This window comes from Plectropomus leopardus, chromosome 10 (assembly GCF_008729295.1).
Source record: "Plectropomus leopardus isolate mb chromosome 10, YSFRI_Pleo_2.0, whole genome shotgun sequence".
NCBI classification, from domain to species: domain Eukaryota; kingdom Metazoa; phylum Chordata; class Actinopteri; order Perciformes; family Serranidae; genus Plectropomus; species Plectropomus leopardus.
Window position 1 is genome coordinate 8,508,824 of NC_056472.1, and position 17,303 is coordinate 8,526,126.

At 38.8% G+C, this 17,303-nt stretch overlaps 1 protein-coding gene across 1 annotated transcript in view; it reads left to right on the top strand.

Annotated features, from left to right (window-relative positions):
- The first annotated feature begins 1,319 nt into the window (after positions 1-1,319).
- Positions 1,320-17,303, top strand: part of LOC121949090 (transmembrane protein 163-like) — a 39,375-nt gene continuing 23,391 nt past the window's right edge. Inside the window, exons 1-2 of the mRNA XM_042494690.1 lie at positions 1,320-1,858; positions 10,018-10,137. Of these exons, the coding sequence (XP_042350624.1) occupies positions 1,657-1,858; positions 10,018-10,137 (322 nt within the window). The 5' untranslated portion in view covers positions 1,320-1,656. The remainder of the gene's footprint in view (positions 1,859-10,017; positions 10,138-17,303) is intronic.

Sequence of the window (17,303 nt, forward strand, 5' to 3'; positions counted from 1 at the left end):
CATCCACTTGGTAGCCCTATAAACCCAGGTAGGCAATCGGTGCAGCGCTGTTATGGAACCTGTGGACATGTAGGGTCCATTTTTACAGCCTTTTTATTTAACTTTGAAAACTGTTGATATCCTGAACCATCAAGTGCTGTGCTAACCTCAAACATCATTTACAAACACACACGCACACACACACACACACACACACACACTTATAATAAAAATCATCTCTGTGCAGCTGGCAGCCTGCCTTATGCTGAGTCAGAGTTTAGTTCTTATAGTTTTGTTTATGAATGTTTGGATGTTGCGAGATGATGCAGTTGCATTATGATTACATCTGTTTTTTTCCTGCAGTAATATGACTACAGGCTGCTGCACCGCTGAAAATCACTGACCTGCAGATTGTAGAGCATTTAAGAGTCAAACTGACTGATATCTTACAGAGATTCTCTTTTTTTAACATCCCCACCTGCTCACAATCCTGCATTTCAGCGCCACCTGGTGGGTAATAGTTGTATCTGAGTGAGCTCATTGAGTATTAAGACAATGCAAAGAGGATGTTATTTGCCAAAATGAGAGAAAATGATTGATTCCATGGGGTTTTGATAATTTGATAACAGTTGGTCAATGAAGAGATTGTGGGATTAGATGACAAATCCACCATTGAGAAAGATTTAAGGGACTGTACTTTATCTATCAGAATGGGGGGGCTGGGGTGTGACTTGTTTCTGTATATATATCCTCCATCCCCCATAAATAAGCATACTTCCATATTTCATACTTTTGAAGATTTTTAAAGAAAAGATGCTTTTCAAACCCACTTATGGGTTTTAAGATTATTGGTGTATATAAAACAAATATAAAATATGACCATTAAAAGCTGAATGTCCCTAAATCAAATCAAAACAAACAACTCCCTCGCCAGTGCTTTTAAATTATTTATTAAGTGCCTCTCCCATTTTGCACCAGCCCCACCCCTCTCAGAAATTAGGAACAGTTCCTAAACAAAATCAATTATCATCTGTAAATAGACTAATAAGTGACGTTATTACAAGATAATCCATAGAAACAATAAAACGTTTATTATTTTAATCTAATTCTTGCTTAACAACTCTAAAATAGGCTATCCATTAAAGTTTTGTTTCAAATTTGTCGACAAACTTTTAAATGCCTTAGTGATTCAGTGTAAATGTCACTGATTTTTTCATGTGGCCTGTATGAGAAATAGGTGCTGAGTTGTGAGAGGAGGAGTGAAGGAGGAAGGGGAGGAGGAACAGAAAAAAAACCAACTTGCTGGCACCGCCTGCCAGATTCACAGCAGATCTCAGCAATTTATCACATCGCCGCATCTAACCCTAAACTGTCTCTAAGTGGCTCCGCCGGACAGCTTGTTTCCATTGAGGCTGCAGAGCTTTATTTCTCCTCGCAGTGTTGAGTTCACACATAGAGGGAGTTGCCTCGCTGCTGATGCTGCTGAAATCAATTCTTTATCTCCCATCTTCTCTTATCGCTCTTATCTCCCCTCTCCCCCCTGGAGTCGACACCGGTGGCTTATTGGACGCGCTGGATGGCTGGTGCACTTAGCGAACCGGCGTGAATCTTTTTTACCCCCCATTATCATCATCATCATCATCTTTCTCTGAGCCTGTGAACAAAACTGCAACAACAATGACAGAGCCGGCCACCCAAGAGTCCTACCCTGTCCCGGACCCGACTATTGTGGATCCCTGCCCGGCTGCGGTGCGGAACGGCCAGTGCGCCCCAGATGGCTTCACCAATAACCATCACCAGCAAGCCAAAACCCCCAGCCAGCCCGAGACGTTCACCACGGGCCAGGAGATGAAAATAACAGATAGTGTGGAGGGAGAAGGTAACTTCATCTGTGTCTGTCATACCGGATATGCTTTTTAAAAGTTATGGATGTGCATGCAAGGGAGTGCGTGTGTGTTCAGTGGGACCCCTGGGAGATGGGGAGGTATTTTTATCCATGTGAAGTATTTTAGTCCTCTCTTATTTGAATAATTGATGAAAGTCCTACATCAGCAGGATTGAACAAAAGCTGAATTTCAAGATTTAAACAAATTAACTAGGATCCCCAAATGCATTCATTCATTCATCCAGTCATTCATTCTATTTTTACATATGATATTACCTCTGGGGGGAAAGTTGCATGTGATAATTCAGTTATTCCTTAAAACATGCACCCTAAGGCACGCAGACTCTAAATTCTGATACCAATCACATGCATAATAAACCCATAACTGTGCATTTGCATTTGGCTTAAGCACCTGTGTGTTTGACTTTTCACTATTTTAATCCCATTCATCTTCTAATATGCATAAAACCTGTAAAACATTCCACAGTGGATAATAAGAGGGCCTCACTTATACAATAAATCTTAAGCCTTCTGCTTAGTTTATGTAAGTAATTAGTTGATTGAATGTCATGTATGCATACTTGATCTGATTTCAAGGGATAATTGACATGGTAATTAAACTGAAGGCTTTCAGTAGCACAGTGATATTGATATAATTGAGCATGTCTTGAAAAAAATGAAATGGTGACTGTACTTTGTTTTATGACAGCTATGTTGATTGGATTTGGCTCATTGGAGGATTGGGGGAAGGATGATACAGGAAAGATGCATTTAACTCTTTGTGTTTACAATTTGCTAAAGATTTTCTCGAAGACATTGGTCTGCTGGAATATTTTAACCCTTAAAGGGGTACTTCGGTGACTTAGAGTTGCACTTTTCATAACGTCTGGGAACTTGCACGAGATGGATTTTTAAAAAAAATGATTGTAAATCAAAGCAGTGGAGGAAGATACCCTGACTTTTAGACCTTTATATGAGTCAAGCTGCTCAAACACTAAATTTACCATAATGTAACTTAACTTCAAACAATCTTTCATAAGACCCCCTTGCCTAGGAAACAGTCACAGCTATGTTTTTTTTTTTTAAATTAAGTTTCACACCTCAAGCTTGCAACACAGACGCTCTGTTAAAAAAAATACTCTCTCTGTACTCTCTAACCTGGCCCAAGATAACCCTGATGACCTCACTGTGACATCACTAAGGTTTTTCTCAGGCTTGGCAAAGCTCCTCTAGAACCACAAATATCATTATGCAACAAGCCCATTTTTGTTGAAAGAACAACATCGGTCAGTGTTAGCAAGCAGCTTATTACAACCCATAGTTTTCTTTATTGTAAGGTGGCTCCCTTTAGTGGTCATAGTAATTATTACGGGAGCAGAGAAGGAAGTGAGCTGACGCAGTGTAAAGAGTGACAAAGTCTGCATAATGTCATATGAAATTAGATAAGTCCCCATTGGGTGGGGAGAAGTGGTGGATGGGTCAAACTAACACAGGACTTGAACCCAGGAAAATGGTGTTTGTGGCCCAAAGTCAACATGACTTCTTTTAATAATATAGCGTAGTATGCTATTAGGTGTAGCATACTACATGACAGTGACATGACATATATAAAATAAGCAACAAAAGTAGCTATTCAAAGCCAAACCATGTTTTTTTTCTGTTTTGGTCATATATGCTGTTGTTAGAATGAGTGGAGATCAACCTATTCTGTTGTTTAGGTATGAAAAGCATTGCCTGCAATGGTTTTAACAGGCTGAATACAGTAAATTTACAAGTAAAATTGGTGGAGTACCCTTTCAATGTATGTAATTACTGGTGTTACTTCAGTGAGTTTTCGTAGAACAGGTTGTATGATATAATTTAAATTAGCGTCCCACAGATGACGTTAACATCCTTAACGTACAGTTATGGAATTAATGTACAGTTACAGAGCCTAGGTTAGGCAATATTAGTTACTATGGCAAGGTTTAGGGAGAAAAAACATGGTAATGGTATCCCTTAACCCTTTTAAAAACCTGGGCAAATCTGCTTGATTTTTTTTCAAATACACAGGAAAAAGGCCATGAGCAACTTCAGAAATGACCCAGAAATTAGAAAGAAATGCGAAAGAAAATTCCAGAAAATTACCTGAAAATTACCCCCCCCCCCCCCAAAAAAAAAACCCCAAAAGATTGAGATTGGAAAAAATAAAAATATAAAGGAAATGACCTGGTAAACTAACTAAATAATGTTCTAAATCTACCAATTTCTTTCAATTTGTGGGACACTTAATGCCAACTTCCTCACTGCCATTTTCGCCACGTTTCTGTAATAAATTGCACCAGTTTGCTCAGTGCTCAAAAGTTTAAATAGCTATAAAATGCGTCTTAACGCGCACAAGAAAAGTGATGATGATTCAGGTTTGAAAGTGTTAAAAGGACTCAAAGTTCACATGGTTCTGAACACACTGAAAGTTCAAATTTTTGTTACCCATCCACCACCCCAACCTCCCTCCTTACTAAAATCACTAAGGAGTGCTTTCTTATTACTGCCATTAACACATTGGTCACGTGATCGCTGCCTTTGAAAATACATAGGATATGCTCAGATTTGGATTTGGATGTTAATAGTTTGTGAGAACAGCCTGATTACTTGTGATACCAGATAAGGTGATGCAAATAATGGTCATTACCTCGCTCTAGAATGACGGTTGCTCACAGAGATATTAAAGGTGATTTGAGCATAAAATCATGTAGGGGACTTTATTTTTTATAAGTTAAGCAATTGTGCAGGTGTGCAGCAAAAGCAAGCTTTAAACAACATGCACACACATTTCAACACATTATATTTCACACATTCGCACTCTCCCTGTCTACCTCCCTCCCCCGCTCTCCTATTTACATAAATGTCCCTGCCATTGCTGTTAGGAGCAGTGTTCTCATCCATGGCAGTCGTATTTATCTGTCTATCTATTGATATATTTATCTATCTATCTATCTATTGATATATTTATCTATCTATCTATCTATTGATATATTTATCTATCTTGTATATTGAATGTGTTTCAGGAAGTATGTAATCAGCCTCCTGAGCTGCACGGCTGATGTTAATTATTTTTAGAAGAGAAAGGTGTGACAGAGACAAGTGTCAAGAGAAACACACACATCCACCCACACAAAGTGGTGCGTGTGTCACAAAGCGATGCATGAGGAGATGTTGAGCACATGCCTTCTGTCTGATCCCCCAGCCACGGATCATGTGGGCAAAGTCATTTAACCATGCTGTCTCACTTCCCCCCTCTGCCTCACACAGACACACACACACACAATGAAAACTTGGGACTCCATTGTATTGTTGGAGACAATGCTAATATCTATAGAAAATCACACTGTCTCTCAGCACCTTAAGGTGTCCTCAGAGCATGTCCAATCAGAGGTTAGAGCAAGATGTGTGTTTTGCAATCGGTCAGACTGTCACGGCCAATAAATAGACATCCTTTTAGTTGACCTCGCATGTTTTTAAAGGGAAAATTGAAATACAGATATGAAATGACCCAATTAAAGAAGCAATCTTATCATAGGAGTGTATAATTGTCGCTCTAAATACACACAGATTTCTGACAAGGCTGTCGAGACAGACAAACATACATTTGGACCCATTAACTTTAGTCTTCTTGCTGGCATACATATACACACATTTGCACAGTGTGACTTCATCTGCCAGCAACTTGTTCTTGCTCTTGGCCCAGGCGGAGGCCTTCCAGATGATTCCTAACTCCCTTTAAGCTCAAGCCATGTGATTTTGTTTGATTTTCTAGAAGAAGAAATCAATTGCAGTCCAAAAGATGCTTGACGGGCGTGACGTTTAACACAGCAGTGTCTGCCTCTAGTGTGACATTTAACATATGCATCAGCAGTGCTTTCTTGACAATGACAAAGGCATAACATGGTAATAACAATCAGTTACTATCACTGTAATATAGTGGCTGATGTCATCCTCTGCTTAAGGTAAGGAGCTCCTAAATCCCATTATTTTCTCATTTTGCAGACATTTATGACCACTGTTCTTTATTGAGTTAACCACGAAATGCTAACAGCTACTTTTTAAATCTTCTGCAGTGGGCTGCATACGTAACACACAGTCAAAATGTCACACCCATCCTGCCCATGGTCCCAGTCTTCCTGACTGTCATATTAATAAAGAGACAATTTTGGTGCTATTTCTACTTCCTGTGGCGGATTAAAGTCAAGACAATTCTGTCCCCCTATTTCCCTATCATACTTTATATACAGACTGGTGAGGCGGCTTAACGGCACAATATTCTATGACTCTAGATACAAACTTCCTGGAATAAACTTAAAGGGGAACACCATCCAAAATCAGAATTCCAGTATGTTATTTCCATCGCCTAGAAAAGTTCAGTCAATAATTGTGGACATGACCTACTCCCTCTGAAAGCCAGGGACTAGAGAAATACGTCTGAAACTTGATGTCATAAGGGTTTTTAGTCTGGAGCTGCTCCATTGACATCGAATGGGAGTGTAACTTTCTGGACCCAAAGAATATTTGTTTTATTTTTTTATACCCAAACAAGCTTTGTTATATTGTAGTGCCCTCAGCTGTGAAACCAAAAATGTACCCATATAGACCAAATTATCTTGACCTCATTCTAACAATTCTGAGTAGATAAATGGCAACTGACTATAACTACTGAGATACATATGTGAAATCGGCAAAACTTGATGATTCTATTGCCTTTTTAGCAGTTACTGTAATGTTTAAAGGTATATATTTAAACATTGAGATCCAACCCACCAGACATTTCTGCTTTGTTTTTTTTAAGTACTGTGCTGCTATCATTTTTGACCTAATCTACCAGCATTGCAGCTAAGCAATGTACTGCTGTGGACAGGGCCGCTGCAAAATGTATTTTTAGCAACCTAAAAATATCAATATCAGGGTATGTGCTCTCTATATTAAGAATATTTTCACTGCTTTACCTTACACACTGATCAAGGCTGTGGTAGACCTGTATGTTAATGCTCTGCATTGATGCTCTGGCTTTGATATAACAGCATCAATTACCCATCGGAAAAGGCTGTCTGACGGTACAGTAAATCAGTGAAAATATTCTAAGTATAGTGAACACTAAAACTGGTAATGATTAATTCATTTTGAAAATGGGTGTAGTTGAAGGAGTGCAAGGGTTTGGCTGTCCATCAAAAACAGTTGGCAGTCTTTGCTGGTGGGAAGCTGGTGAGGGATTGTATCCCAGTGGATGCACAAAGTCCCTCTGGACGCTCTGTCTGCAATGTCTGCTTCTGTCTATACACCCACACGAGACAAACGGTGGGAGTAAACAACACAAACAACACAAAGGGCTGTGTGCAGCGTGAACTGACAGTCCCATAGAAAGGCAAAAATGAGTAAGAAAAAAAAAATAAAAGAAAGAATATTATTAGTAGTATAATATACCTTTTTCAAAAGACCCTTTTTTTGTCATATGGTTACAAAATTGTTACTTTGAAGGTAGAAAACATACTTCATCAAAGGGCACTTTAAGTACTTATAACAGGTATTGACAACAAACTTTTATTTAAAAATAAGGATACTGTGACACCTGATTAAAATTGAGGTTGGGTTTCAAACTTGAGGAACTCCAATGGTTTTACACACAAATGTCAGTTCTTGAGTCACAGGGAGTACAAGTACTAAGTTGTATAATGTCTTGTGGAGCTCTTGAGGAGCTTCGTAAAGACTGAGAAAATAGAAGTTCGCAATTTACTCTCAAGTCTCTAAACTCAACTCAGCTTGGGCCTCCTAACAAAAAGCCTGCATAACAAACCAGAAGTGCAGAGTTTGAAGGGTGTTGACATGTATAAGACAGGAAGGGACAAACAAGAAGATGCTATTGATTGTACCATGGGAAACATAATTCTTATTAAATTCATGAAAAGGTTTGATTTGGCAACACATTAAAGTTTTGTTTATATGCTAGTGAGAGAAAATTCCCCAAAAGCAGGAGTTTTAGATGAAAAAAAATCTCAGTTTCCAAAAAGACTTGAACTAGTCATTTTCCGTGAAAGAAAGTCAAACACAAATAAAGGAATGTAAATTCATTTTTTCAATAGACGTCTCACTAAAATAGAACCTAGAAAACAGACCTAAAAATGAAATCCTTTGCCTTTTGAATGCAGATAGTCTATTCTGAAATGAAAATTCAAAGTAACTTAAACAAACAATTTAACTTTTTTTCAGTAGGTTCAAAGGTCTTTCTCTTCATTAGTTCCAATTATCTGCCTGTTTTAGTAGCCAACTGCAGACTGAAAGGAAAACACCCTCTGTGTCTGAGGACAGTTCACAGGCAGCTGACTCTGTGGTCCCAGCCACAAATTTCAGGATAGAATGACAACTGATAGCAATAAAAGCTCTTTTGGATGTAAAAGTTCAGGCTTATAAATATTGCATGAATCTGCAGAGCCAGCCTCGTGTTTCATGACAATGAAACAGCTTCCGGCGTTTCAGAGTCTGGGTTGTTTTGTTTGTGACTTCAGGCGAAGACTTCTCACACAGAAATGGATGTGAGCCACGAAGAAATGCTTGTGGATTGTTATACTGAGTATTTTGCTTTAACACCATCTCTGTTAAGACTGGTTAGAAGGAAACTATGCTGCAAAAAGCTATTAAACTTGGTTATCAAACTGCGTGGTAACAAACTACTTTGCTACTTTACATACTTTGCTAACTTTAAACCAGCTTAGCATTGTAACAATGTGGGTGGTATATGTAAAAGAACTGTGGTTAACGTCCTTCCATCTAAACAGTGCCTAGATGTTCCTGAGTATAGAAGTGGACCAAGAGACAGACCCACCTCTCTTTCTTTTTCAAATTCAAACCAAACTCCAATTAAACTGTAAAACTAGGTAGAGCTGATCGAATATAAACCTAGCAAATGTGACTATACTGCCTATTTCTCACCTAAAATGTTTTCAGAAACATGTTTTAGTGCCTGTTTAGCTGTAACAGAGAGTTTTAAACAGGAAGTGGGTGCCACACTTACTGAGGCTGAAGTAACCAAGAATTTGTTGTTGCCTGTTTCTCGCTTGAAATGTTTTCAGAAATATGTTTTTGCTTAATGTTTGACTGTAATATAAGATCATTTGCTAGCAGCCGACCGCCACTGTGTCAACCAGACGAGTCTTATATCAGCAGTGTTTATTGGTCTGGTGTGGCACAGTACATTCTGGTAGTTGTATGTTTTCTATCTCTTAAGCAAACACAAATATCACTGTCATTTTCTTCTGTTTTCTGTGGTCATGTGGCACCAATTTCAAAAATATTTGAGTCTTTCTATTGGCATATACAGCCCAGTTTTATTAAAAGACCATCTTTCCAGCAGTGAAATATTTCTTTAAGATTATGAAGGTCAGAACAGAAAGTAAAACTTGACAAGCTGTTCCTGAGCTATGCTTCTCCCATGACCTGTAATCTGCAGTATAACAAGGGTCCTCAGGCATTATGTCTTGCGTCGCTCAGTGTAAATCCCCGATGGTCTGGTGCTCTCCTGGAAGGTGTGGAGAGTTATGTTAGAGGAAGGACGCATGGAGGGTGGAAGAAACAGCTCCATTGTTTGAAGCAGTAATGAATACCCATTGATAGGCCTATGGGGCTTGTTGTGGTGGATTGATTATAGCAGCTAAGGCAGCAAAACTTTTCTACGAACAAACATTTCCTGGAGTGTTTATCTAACAGAGCCGGACTCCTGACCTCCCTTTGGATTGTGGAAAATCGAGAGATTTTCCGTACAGTGTTAATTAACTAGGGTATTGGGACCAGCCTCTGGATCCAGTAGTGTTTATGTACTTTTAACAACAACCTAAATGTTATAAAATGCAGAAGCAAAGACACATTTCACAAAGGTTTTGTTTGTGTGTGTGTGTGTGTGTGTGTGTGTGTGTGTGTGTGTGTATACTCAATATCAAGTACAGAGGTTTAAGAGAGTCTCATTCCTATCTGATATAAGTGTTAGAAAAGGTCAAAATGACCACTCATGCTACCGCTGGCTGCCTGATATGATCACACAATCAAACATTACGTAAAATGATTATTGCTAAACACACACACAAAGAAAGAAGGAATTGTCCTTGTAACCATGTGTATGTGTCTCACTGTAGGTCTCCTCGAGAGCAGCATGCGCCTGAAGCCCCACGAGGCTCAGAGCTACAGGAAGAAGGCACTCTGGGTCTCCTGGGTCTCCATCGTGGTCACGCTCATTCTGGCTGTGGCAGCTTTCAGTAAGCATTTTAAACACTAAAATAATGTATGCAACATGTACAACAGTGCTCTACAGTGACTTGTTAAAAGTGTGATGGTGGCAGTTTATTTCCCACTTCCCTATTGGCTAAGAGGAGATGTTGTCATCTAGACGTGTGTTGTAGTAATGATGCAAACATGCAAGTTTAACAAACCTCTGTCTTACAATATGGGGTTTGAAGAAAATACAGATGGCCTGTGTTACATTGTTTCACAAAGATGATGAAACAGTTGTTATAGTTTATATTCACATTATCTGTATATTTGAGGTTCAAGGTCACAAATGCTACCCTGCGATTTAAAGCTAAACAATGGCTGACAGGCGTCAATCAATCAATTCTGTGATGTAGTTGAAGAAGTTGGAAACATTGCATGTGTAGTAGACAAATAAGGGTACGCTGTGTCAAAATTTGAAAACTCTGACTCAAAAAATCTGCAAGATAAAACACAGATAAAACGATTCCAGAGATCACAGTGTAGTATTATTTTGAAATGCTAGAGACGCTGTATATCATAAAGAGACCGCACATGTTTTTGCACAGTATGACGACAAAGAGCATGTGCTTTTTATTCACATGATGAATGTCAACATTCAACTCAGCAATTGAATGTGAAATGAGAGAAGTTGTTTTGGTAAATCAATAGTGCAACTGTTCTCTGGTGGAGCGGAGCTGCACTGTCATACTTTTTATTCGGAAAATTTGGTGTGGTGTCCTACAATGTGTAATACAAATAAGCATAGTTGGATTATCAATTTTGTTAGGAAGACTAAAGGGAAACAGGGCATTTTCAACCAGCTGCGTGTCATTGTATGTTTGGCTTCCCCCGGAGCCCCCTGCTCGTCCGCCAGAGGAGGTCCAGGTGCAGGTGGCGAAGAGGGAAGCTAAACACCGTTCATCACCACACTAAAGTGTCACACCTCCTGTTGCATATCGGCAAAGTTTCTCTTTTATTTCATTGTCTTGCCAGGTGATGTGGTGGCTCACTTTTACACTATGATCTGCATGTTAGTCTTCAGCTTCTGATGTTATCTTTTTAAACTGTTTTTGCTGCTGAGTGAGGTTGACATCCTGAACACATCCTTCAAACTCATATTGTAGACCATTCTGTCTGCCTCTCTGCGAAGCTGCTTTTTTGTTTTCCCAAAAATTTGAAAATATTTCTTCAGGGAGCGCTGTTAGTTACATCGTGAGTACCATGCTAACTCCGACAGCTTGAAAGATCATCACTTAGCGAAGGGGCTTAGTGAAGGGTCAATTTGAAACAATTTTAGCAGAATACAATGATTAACCCTACGAGTGAATCAGTGGCGGAGCATTGGAAGACACATTTCTCATCCAAAAAGGGACAGGAAACAACAAGCTATTGCTGTGAAATTGCTGTTTTGATCACTTTGAGACTTTAAACACCTAGAAAACTGTCAAATAAACCTCACAATGCGTTGCCTTATGCTTGGTCTTTTAGTTACAGTCAAGTTATTTCAGCTAATTTACCCACCTCCTTAAATATTAATTATATTCCTGAAAAAAGGTCATACTTTCAAGGCTCCCTGCCATTTGTGTGGCATAAAAGATAGCCTTTAGTTTGTGAGGATTCAACATAAAAGGGGAAAATATGCATAGTGTATGTATTACATTTGTCAATATAACATTAAGTATTAAGGTAAGAAAAGATTGCAGAATAGCACATTCCCAAGTGTGGTTTTTTTTTAGTGTGGAAATGCAAACACGCTTTATTGGGAATCACAAAATCTCAAATCATTTTTCTCTTTTTGATTTTGCCTGCTGATGCATGTTTCAACTGCATATATTGTACCTCAGTTACTTTCTGATAGGGTGAAATGATGTGGCAACAGTTTTAACAGACATGTCGCTGTCTTATGATATAAAGGATGTTTATGATGTGCTGCACTGCTGTGGGTGCAACACGTGTTGTTGCTTTGTCATCCTGGCTAAGGATCAGTTTCAAGTCACGATGTGTCCCAATCTATTCAGACTTATCCTCCATGTGCTGACTAAGCACAAAGTTGTTTTTTTAAGTGGTGCAGTGGCATGGATTCACACTTAAAAACTACCCAACAAACAGACTTAAAGGAAACATGAGGATGGTATGAGCATTTGTAAAAGCCCCTTTAAACATATAACATTACTTTAAGTGCTGAAATATGAAGAGTCTCAAATCTCCTGATATTTTTGACTAAATACCTCAATGTCAATATTGCAGTGATGTTGTAGGGTTGACTATTGGTGCTTTCACAAAATATTAACACAGTAATGTGGATAAAATGGCTAATTGGGTAAAGGGAAATGATAGAAAAGCTGCAACAATCTGGTAAATTCAGAAAATTACATCAATTTACTGTAATGCAACCTTCAAAACCAGGAAAAGGCAATACATATGTTATAAAAATATCCAAAATTAATATAATATTGATATACTACTACTACTTATACTAACTAACTTGTACTACTTATACTACTATATTGATACAACTCAACAGTTTAGTTAGAAGCCTCCTTTTCTAGTCCAAAACAAAACCCAGTATAATTTAAGGAAGTATTCATAAGTAGACCAAACCATAAAGCAAACAGATTTTAAAAGCCAAAAAGGTTAAAATATATCACCCTCTGTTGAAATTATTTTGTTTGGCAAAGCAAGATTCAACATTTAAATATGAATGTGAATTTAAAGCTGCTCTGATAAATATCTCTATATTAATTATGTATCTCATGACTACTTGTAAGTGAAATGTTGTTGCTCTCAGTGACCAACCTGCAGAGAAAAATCACCCGCCTCTAACGTACACCTCAGCTTTACAGATTTTCATATCATAAAACTCATTGTTTTGGTTTTGCTCTCTGCAACTTAACTGTTTTGATTCACTCTCATGGTAGTGACATTCTTGGCTGCAGCAAGCAGCTGCTTCCAGCCAAGAATATCTACAAAAACCATTGTAAAGCCACTGGCCAGACAAAGTTATAAATGCAATCTCATCCCCACTTGACATTTGGGCAGAAGCTCTCTGCGTCATTATTATGATGTAAGTACAGCCTTGGGCGTTGGGTTGGTGGATCTTGACACAAAAGAGGCTGGTGTAATTCAGGTTAGTTGACTCATGTGACCAAGATGGGGTTGTGGTTAGGGTTAGGAAAAAGACCAAAATTAATCACATGATTAAACTTACATGACTAGCAACACATATAATGAATGACTCACATGACAAAAAACTCAATGTTGTCTTTTGTTTTTATAAGGAACACATACACCAGTCTCCTGGGTCAAAGTTCTGTGCTTGTTGGACCCATCCACCACTTCTCCGAAGCGGACTTTTGTGCTCTTTATATAATGAACGTCTAATAATGATGCAAATGGGTTTACACTGTAGTTGGTTGACAGCCCAGGGCCTGTCATACAGATGTTGAAAGGTCAATAGACTGGTGCCAGGGATACTGCCTAAGTAGCTTATTTGCCCTGCTAGTATATAGTGGACTTACTAAACAACTGAAAAGCAATATATGTCCCTCACAAGTTGGTGGAGACCAAAAAAGAGCTAAAAGAGAGTAAATAATGGACTTCAAATTTATGAAAATTCATTAAAAAGCATTATGCAATAAGGTGAGGATATGTAGACATTAAGAAAGTTGAGAAAAACATCAGCTATTGCACCAAGATGAGAAAATATTTTGATAATAATGATGGCAGTGATGATTAATGGGTATGTTTTAGGGGGAAATATCAAAGTTTTCATATGAAACTGCAGTGAAACTACAATCTGAACACTGCTGCAAATGAATACAGTTTGTGTAGTACAGTTTGTGAATGGCATTCTTGTAACTGATTCATATTTTTCATTCAGTTCAAGTGGAACTAGTGCAAGGAGGCATGGAAGCAGCCTCAGCAAGAAAAATGGAGAATGTTTTTCTGTATGTGTGAACATTGTTCGACACAGACAAAGAGCTCCAACATAGAGACTTGAACAGATGATGACCCACAAAAAATGGGAGCCTCTGAAAGCGAGGGAGACAGCCCGGCTACTGGGAAACCAGAAGAAAAGAGAACAGAGGGATGAGGGTGCAGGGATGTGTAGACAAGCTCCCTCTCCGCCAGTCATAACTGCAGCCTCTAGAGGACGAGTTGGTGGCACTGGGTTAGGAAATTAATAAATGAATGCAACACTTCCCCATTCTGCAACTACACAGCATGGGGAGAGATAAAAAAAAAAAAGAAAGAAAAGCTGAGAGGCTGTGCGCCGAAAAGAGAGATGACTTAGTGAAAGAGAGCAGAGGGACCAGAGAGAGTGAGAGACAGATGGATATGGAGGTGTGGAGTGAACTTCTGAAAGGTGCGATGGTACCTGGGGACGGGGATGAGTCCTGGCAGGCAGCTTTTGGGGATTTAGTGGTTGTGATGGCTCAACTTTAAAGAACACCAGCGTGCCGTTTCCTCCCGCCCATGCCCTAGTTTCCCTTTCTTCCTCACTCTCGCCATCCTCCATCTTTTATCTTTTACGTCCCGTCAGCTTCTTTCCTTACCCTCTACTTTCTTTACCTTCTCTTTATGTGCTGCCTCACCACATCTTTCCCTCTATGTTTGCCCCCTTTAGATCCTCTATATCCCAAGTCAAAAGATGGTTTGATTGTGTCCAGCTTTCCAGTGTGTGTTTTACACATATTCTTTTTATGAGTTTTCCTTGTGTTTTAGTAAGGCAGGGTAATCTATATTTATACTGGGCAAAAATGTAAACACAACACTTTTGTTTTTGCTCCTTTTTTCCCCCACAGGTTTAAGTTAAAGATCTGAGACTTTTTAATGTGCTCAAAAGATATATTTCGCTCAAATTTTGGCAGTAAATTTGTTAAAACTCAAGCACTTCTTCTTTTCCAAGGTAATCCATCCTGAAAGTTGTAGCATATCAAGATGCTGATACAGCACCATCATTAATACACAGTTGTGCCTCGGGATGGTCACAGTTAAAGGACACTCTAAAATGTGCAATTTGATCACATGACACAATGCCACAGATGTTGCAAGTCTTGAGGGAGCATGACGTTGGCATGCTGACACAGGAATGTTCAAGAGCTGTTGCTTGTGTAGTGAATGATCATTTCATTACAATTAGCCTTCTCCAATGTCATTTCTGGGAATCTGGCAGTACATCCAACCAGCCAACAACTGCAGAAGAGATATAGCCACACCAACTCCACATCCATTGTCATCACCATCATGATACTTGACAGCAGTTTGTCATCGTAACCAATTTGTGCAGTTGTGAGGTCGGTTGGATGTACTGCCAAATTCAGAAAAACATCTTTTCATTCTATTATCTACTCATATTATTCATCCTGTTTCTGCCAGCCTCTCTATTTATTCCTCTCAGCTACAGCACCTCTCTCTGCTCTCTCCCTGAAGAAAACTGTAAACATCCTCTACTCTTCTGTGACCTTTATTAGTATTTTAACATTTAGAAGGGATGAGGGTTCAAGGCTTATCCTTTTCTTCTCTACTTTCTATTATCAGCCATATTTCGTCGCTATGGCGCATAACCTTTCCTTAGAGGCTATGTTTTGTCGTCCCTTGACTTACTGTTCACCTATGAAAGTAGTACAAATCCTTAAGGCTTCATCAGACATATGAGACTCAGAGAGTTAGCCGAGATCACACCTAACAATGTGTCCCCGTTGTCATACAAAAGCGTTACGCACAAACAGTGGCAAACAACATGATATGTTAGGAATTAGCGATCTACCAGTTAGGTTAGGTTTAGGAAAAGAATCATGGTGGTGTATCGTCATGTGCCATATGATGTTATGTACATAGCTAATAGGCTTTGGCCATATCACAACATTAAAAGGGGCATATTGAAATCCCAATGGTATGAAACTCAGTACGGTTAGACTACTTACACTTCTCTTTTTATTAAACCCATACTGTGATACTGTATGTAATGCACGTCATGCACCACCAGAGGTCAGTCTTTTTTGGTGGAATGGACAGCATTTGGGCTGCGAGCGGTGTGGATAACGTTAAAGCAACTGCCCAAGAAACCGTATGGAAAAACAGCATATTTTCACATCTCAGTGGGTTAATTTTTATTTTTTCGACCAAACAGAGTTGATGATTGTTTGAACAGTGGACAAACTAACTTGAGGAAAATCAAGACTAACCAAGACACTCTGGGTGAATTTTATTTTGTTTCTGTCAAGTTTGAATGCAGTTTGTTTCACAATGGGTTGGCAAGGCAATCAAGTTAACGGTAGTTTTAGTTCAGTGAAAGAAAGAAACTTGGACTCTGAAGGTGTTCAATTGTATTTGTCTGTTTCATAAGGAAAGTAGGTCTAAGGATAATATCTTTTGATGCACAGAACACAAATACCATCATATACTGGTAAAATTTCGGGAAGGTATGAACAGTATAAAAAAAATGACAATGCTCAAGTCTGGCACCTAAACTTAAAATAATACAATGTTGGGGACAAAAACAGTGGTCTCCTGGGACACAGTCCTGTGTTTATTTGACCCATTCAACACCCCAACCACTTCCCTCCACAGACTTTGTCGCTCTTTATTCGACATCACTTAAGCTCTAACTTTGATCCCATCATATGTGATGGATGGCAGCCTGCAGCATGTGAGTCATGTGATCACAGCCTTACCAGGTTTGTGATTACTATGTATACAAGATATAGTTTTTTGCGTCATGTAGAACATCCTGCATCTTAAAAAGTAGGAGCAGGTACGTTACATCACATTTTCTTGATGTATCGGTTAGTACAGTATGTTTACACACACCGACATGGATCTTGATGGTACATTTCTAAGTTGAGCTTTGTTAAAAATAAAATATTCATCATTTCAGGAAAACATAAAAGGACAACCATTTCCTTTGACTCTCTGCTTAAATTGAATAAAGAGCCTAGAGTGAAGCAGACACTACCACCCTCCCACGTATGTTTATTTCTGTTCTTTTATGTAAATAAGGGTTTGAGACAACAAATGTTATAGTCCCAAGACAATACTTAATTCAGTTGGTAAACTGAGATCTGGCACTTGAGCACAATGCATTAATGCCAGCATTATATTATGGTATTTATTATAGATTAAATGTCATTAGCAGTTTAAATAAATAGTTCCCTTTGGTTTTCCCCTT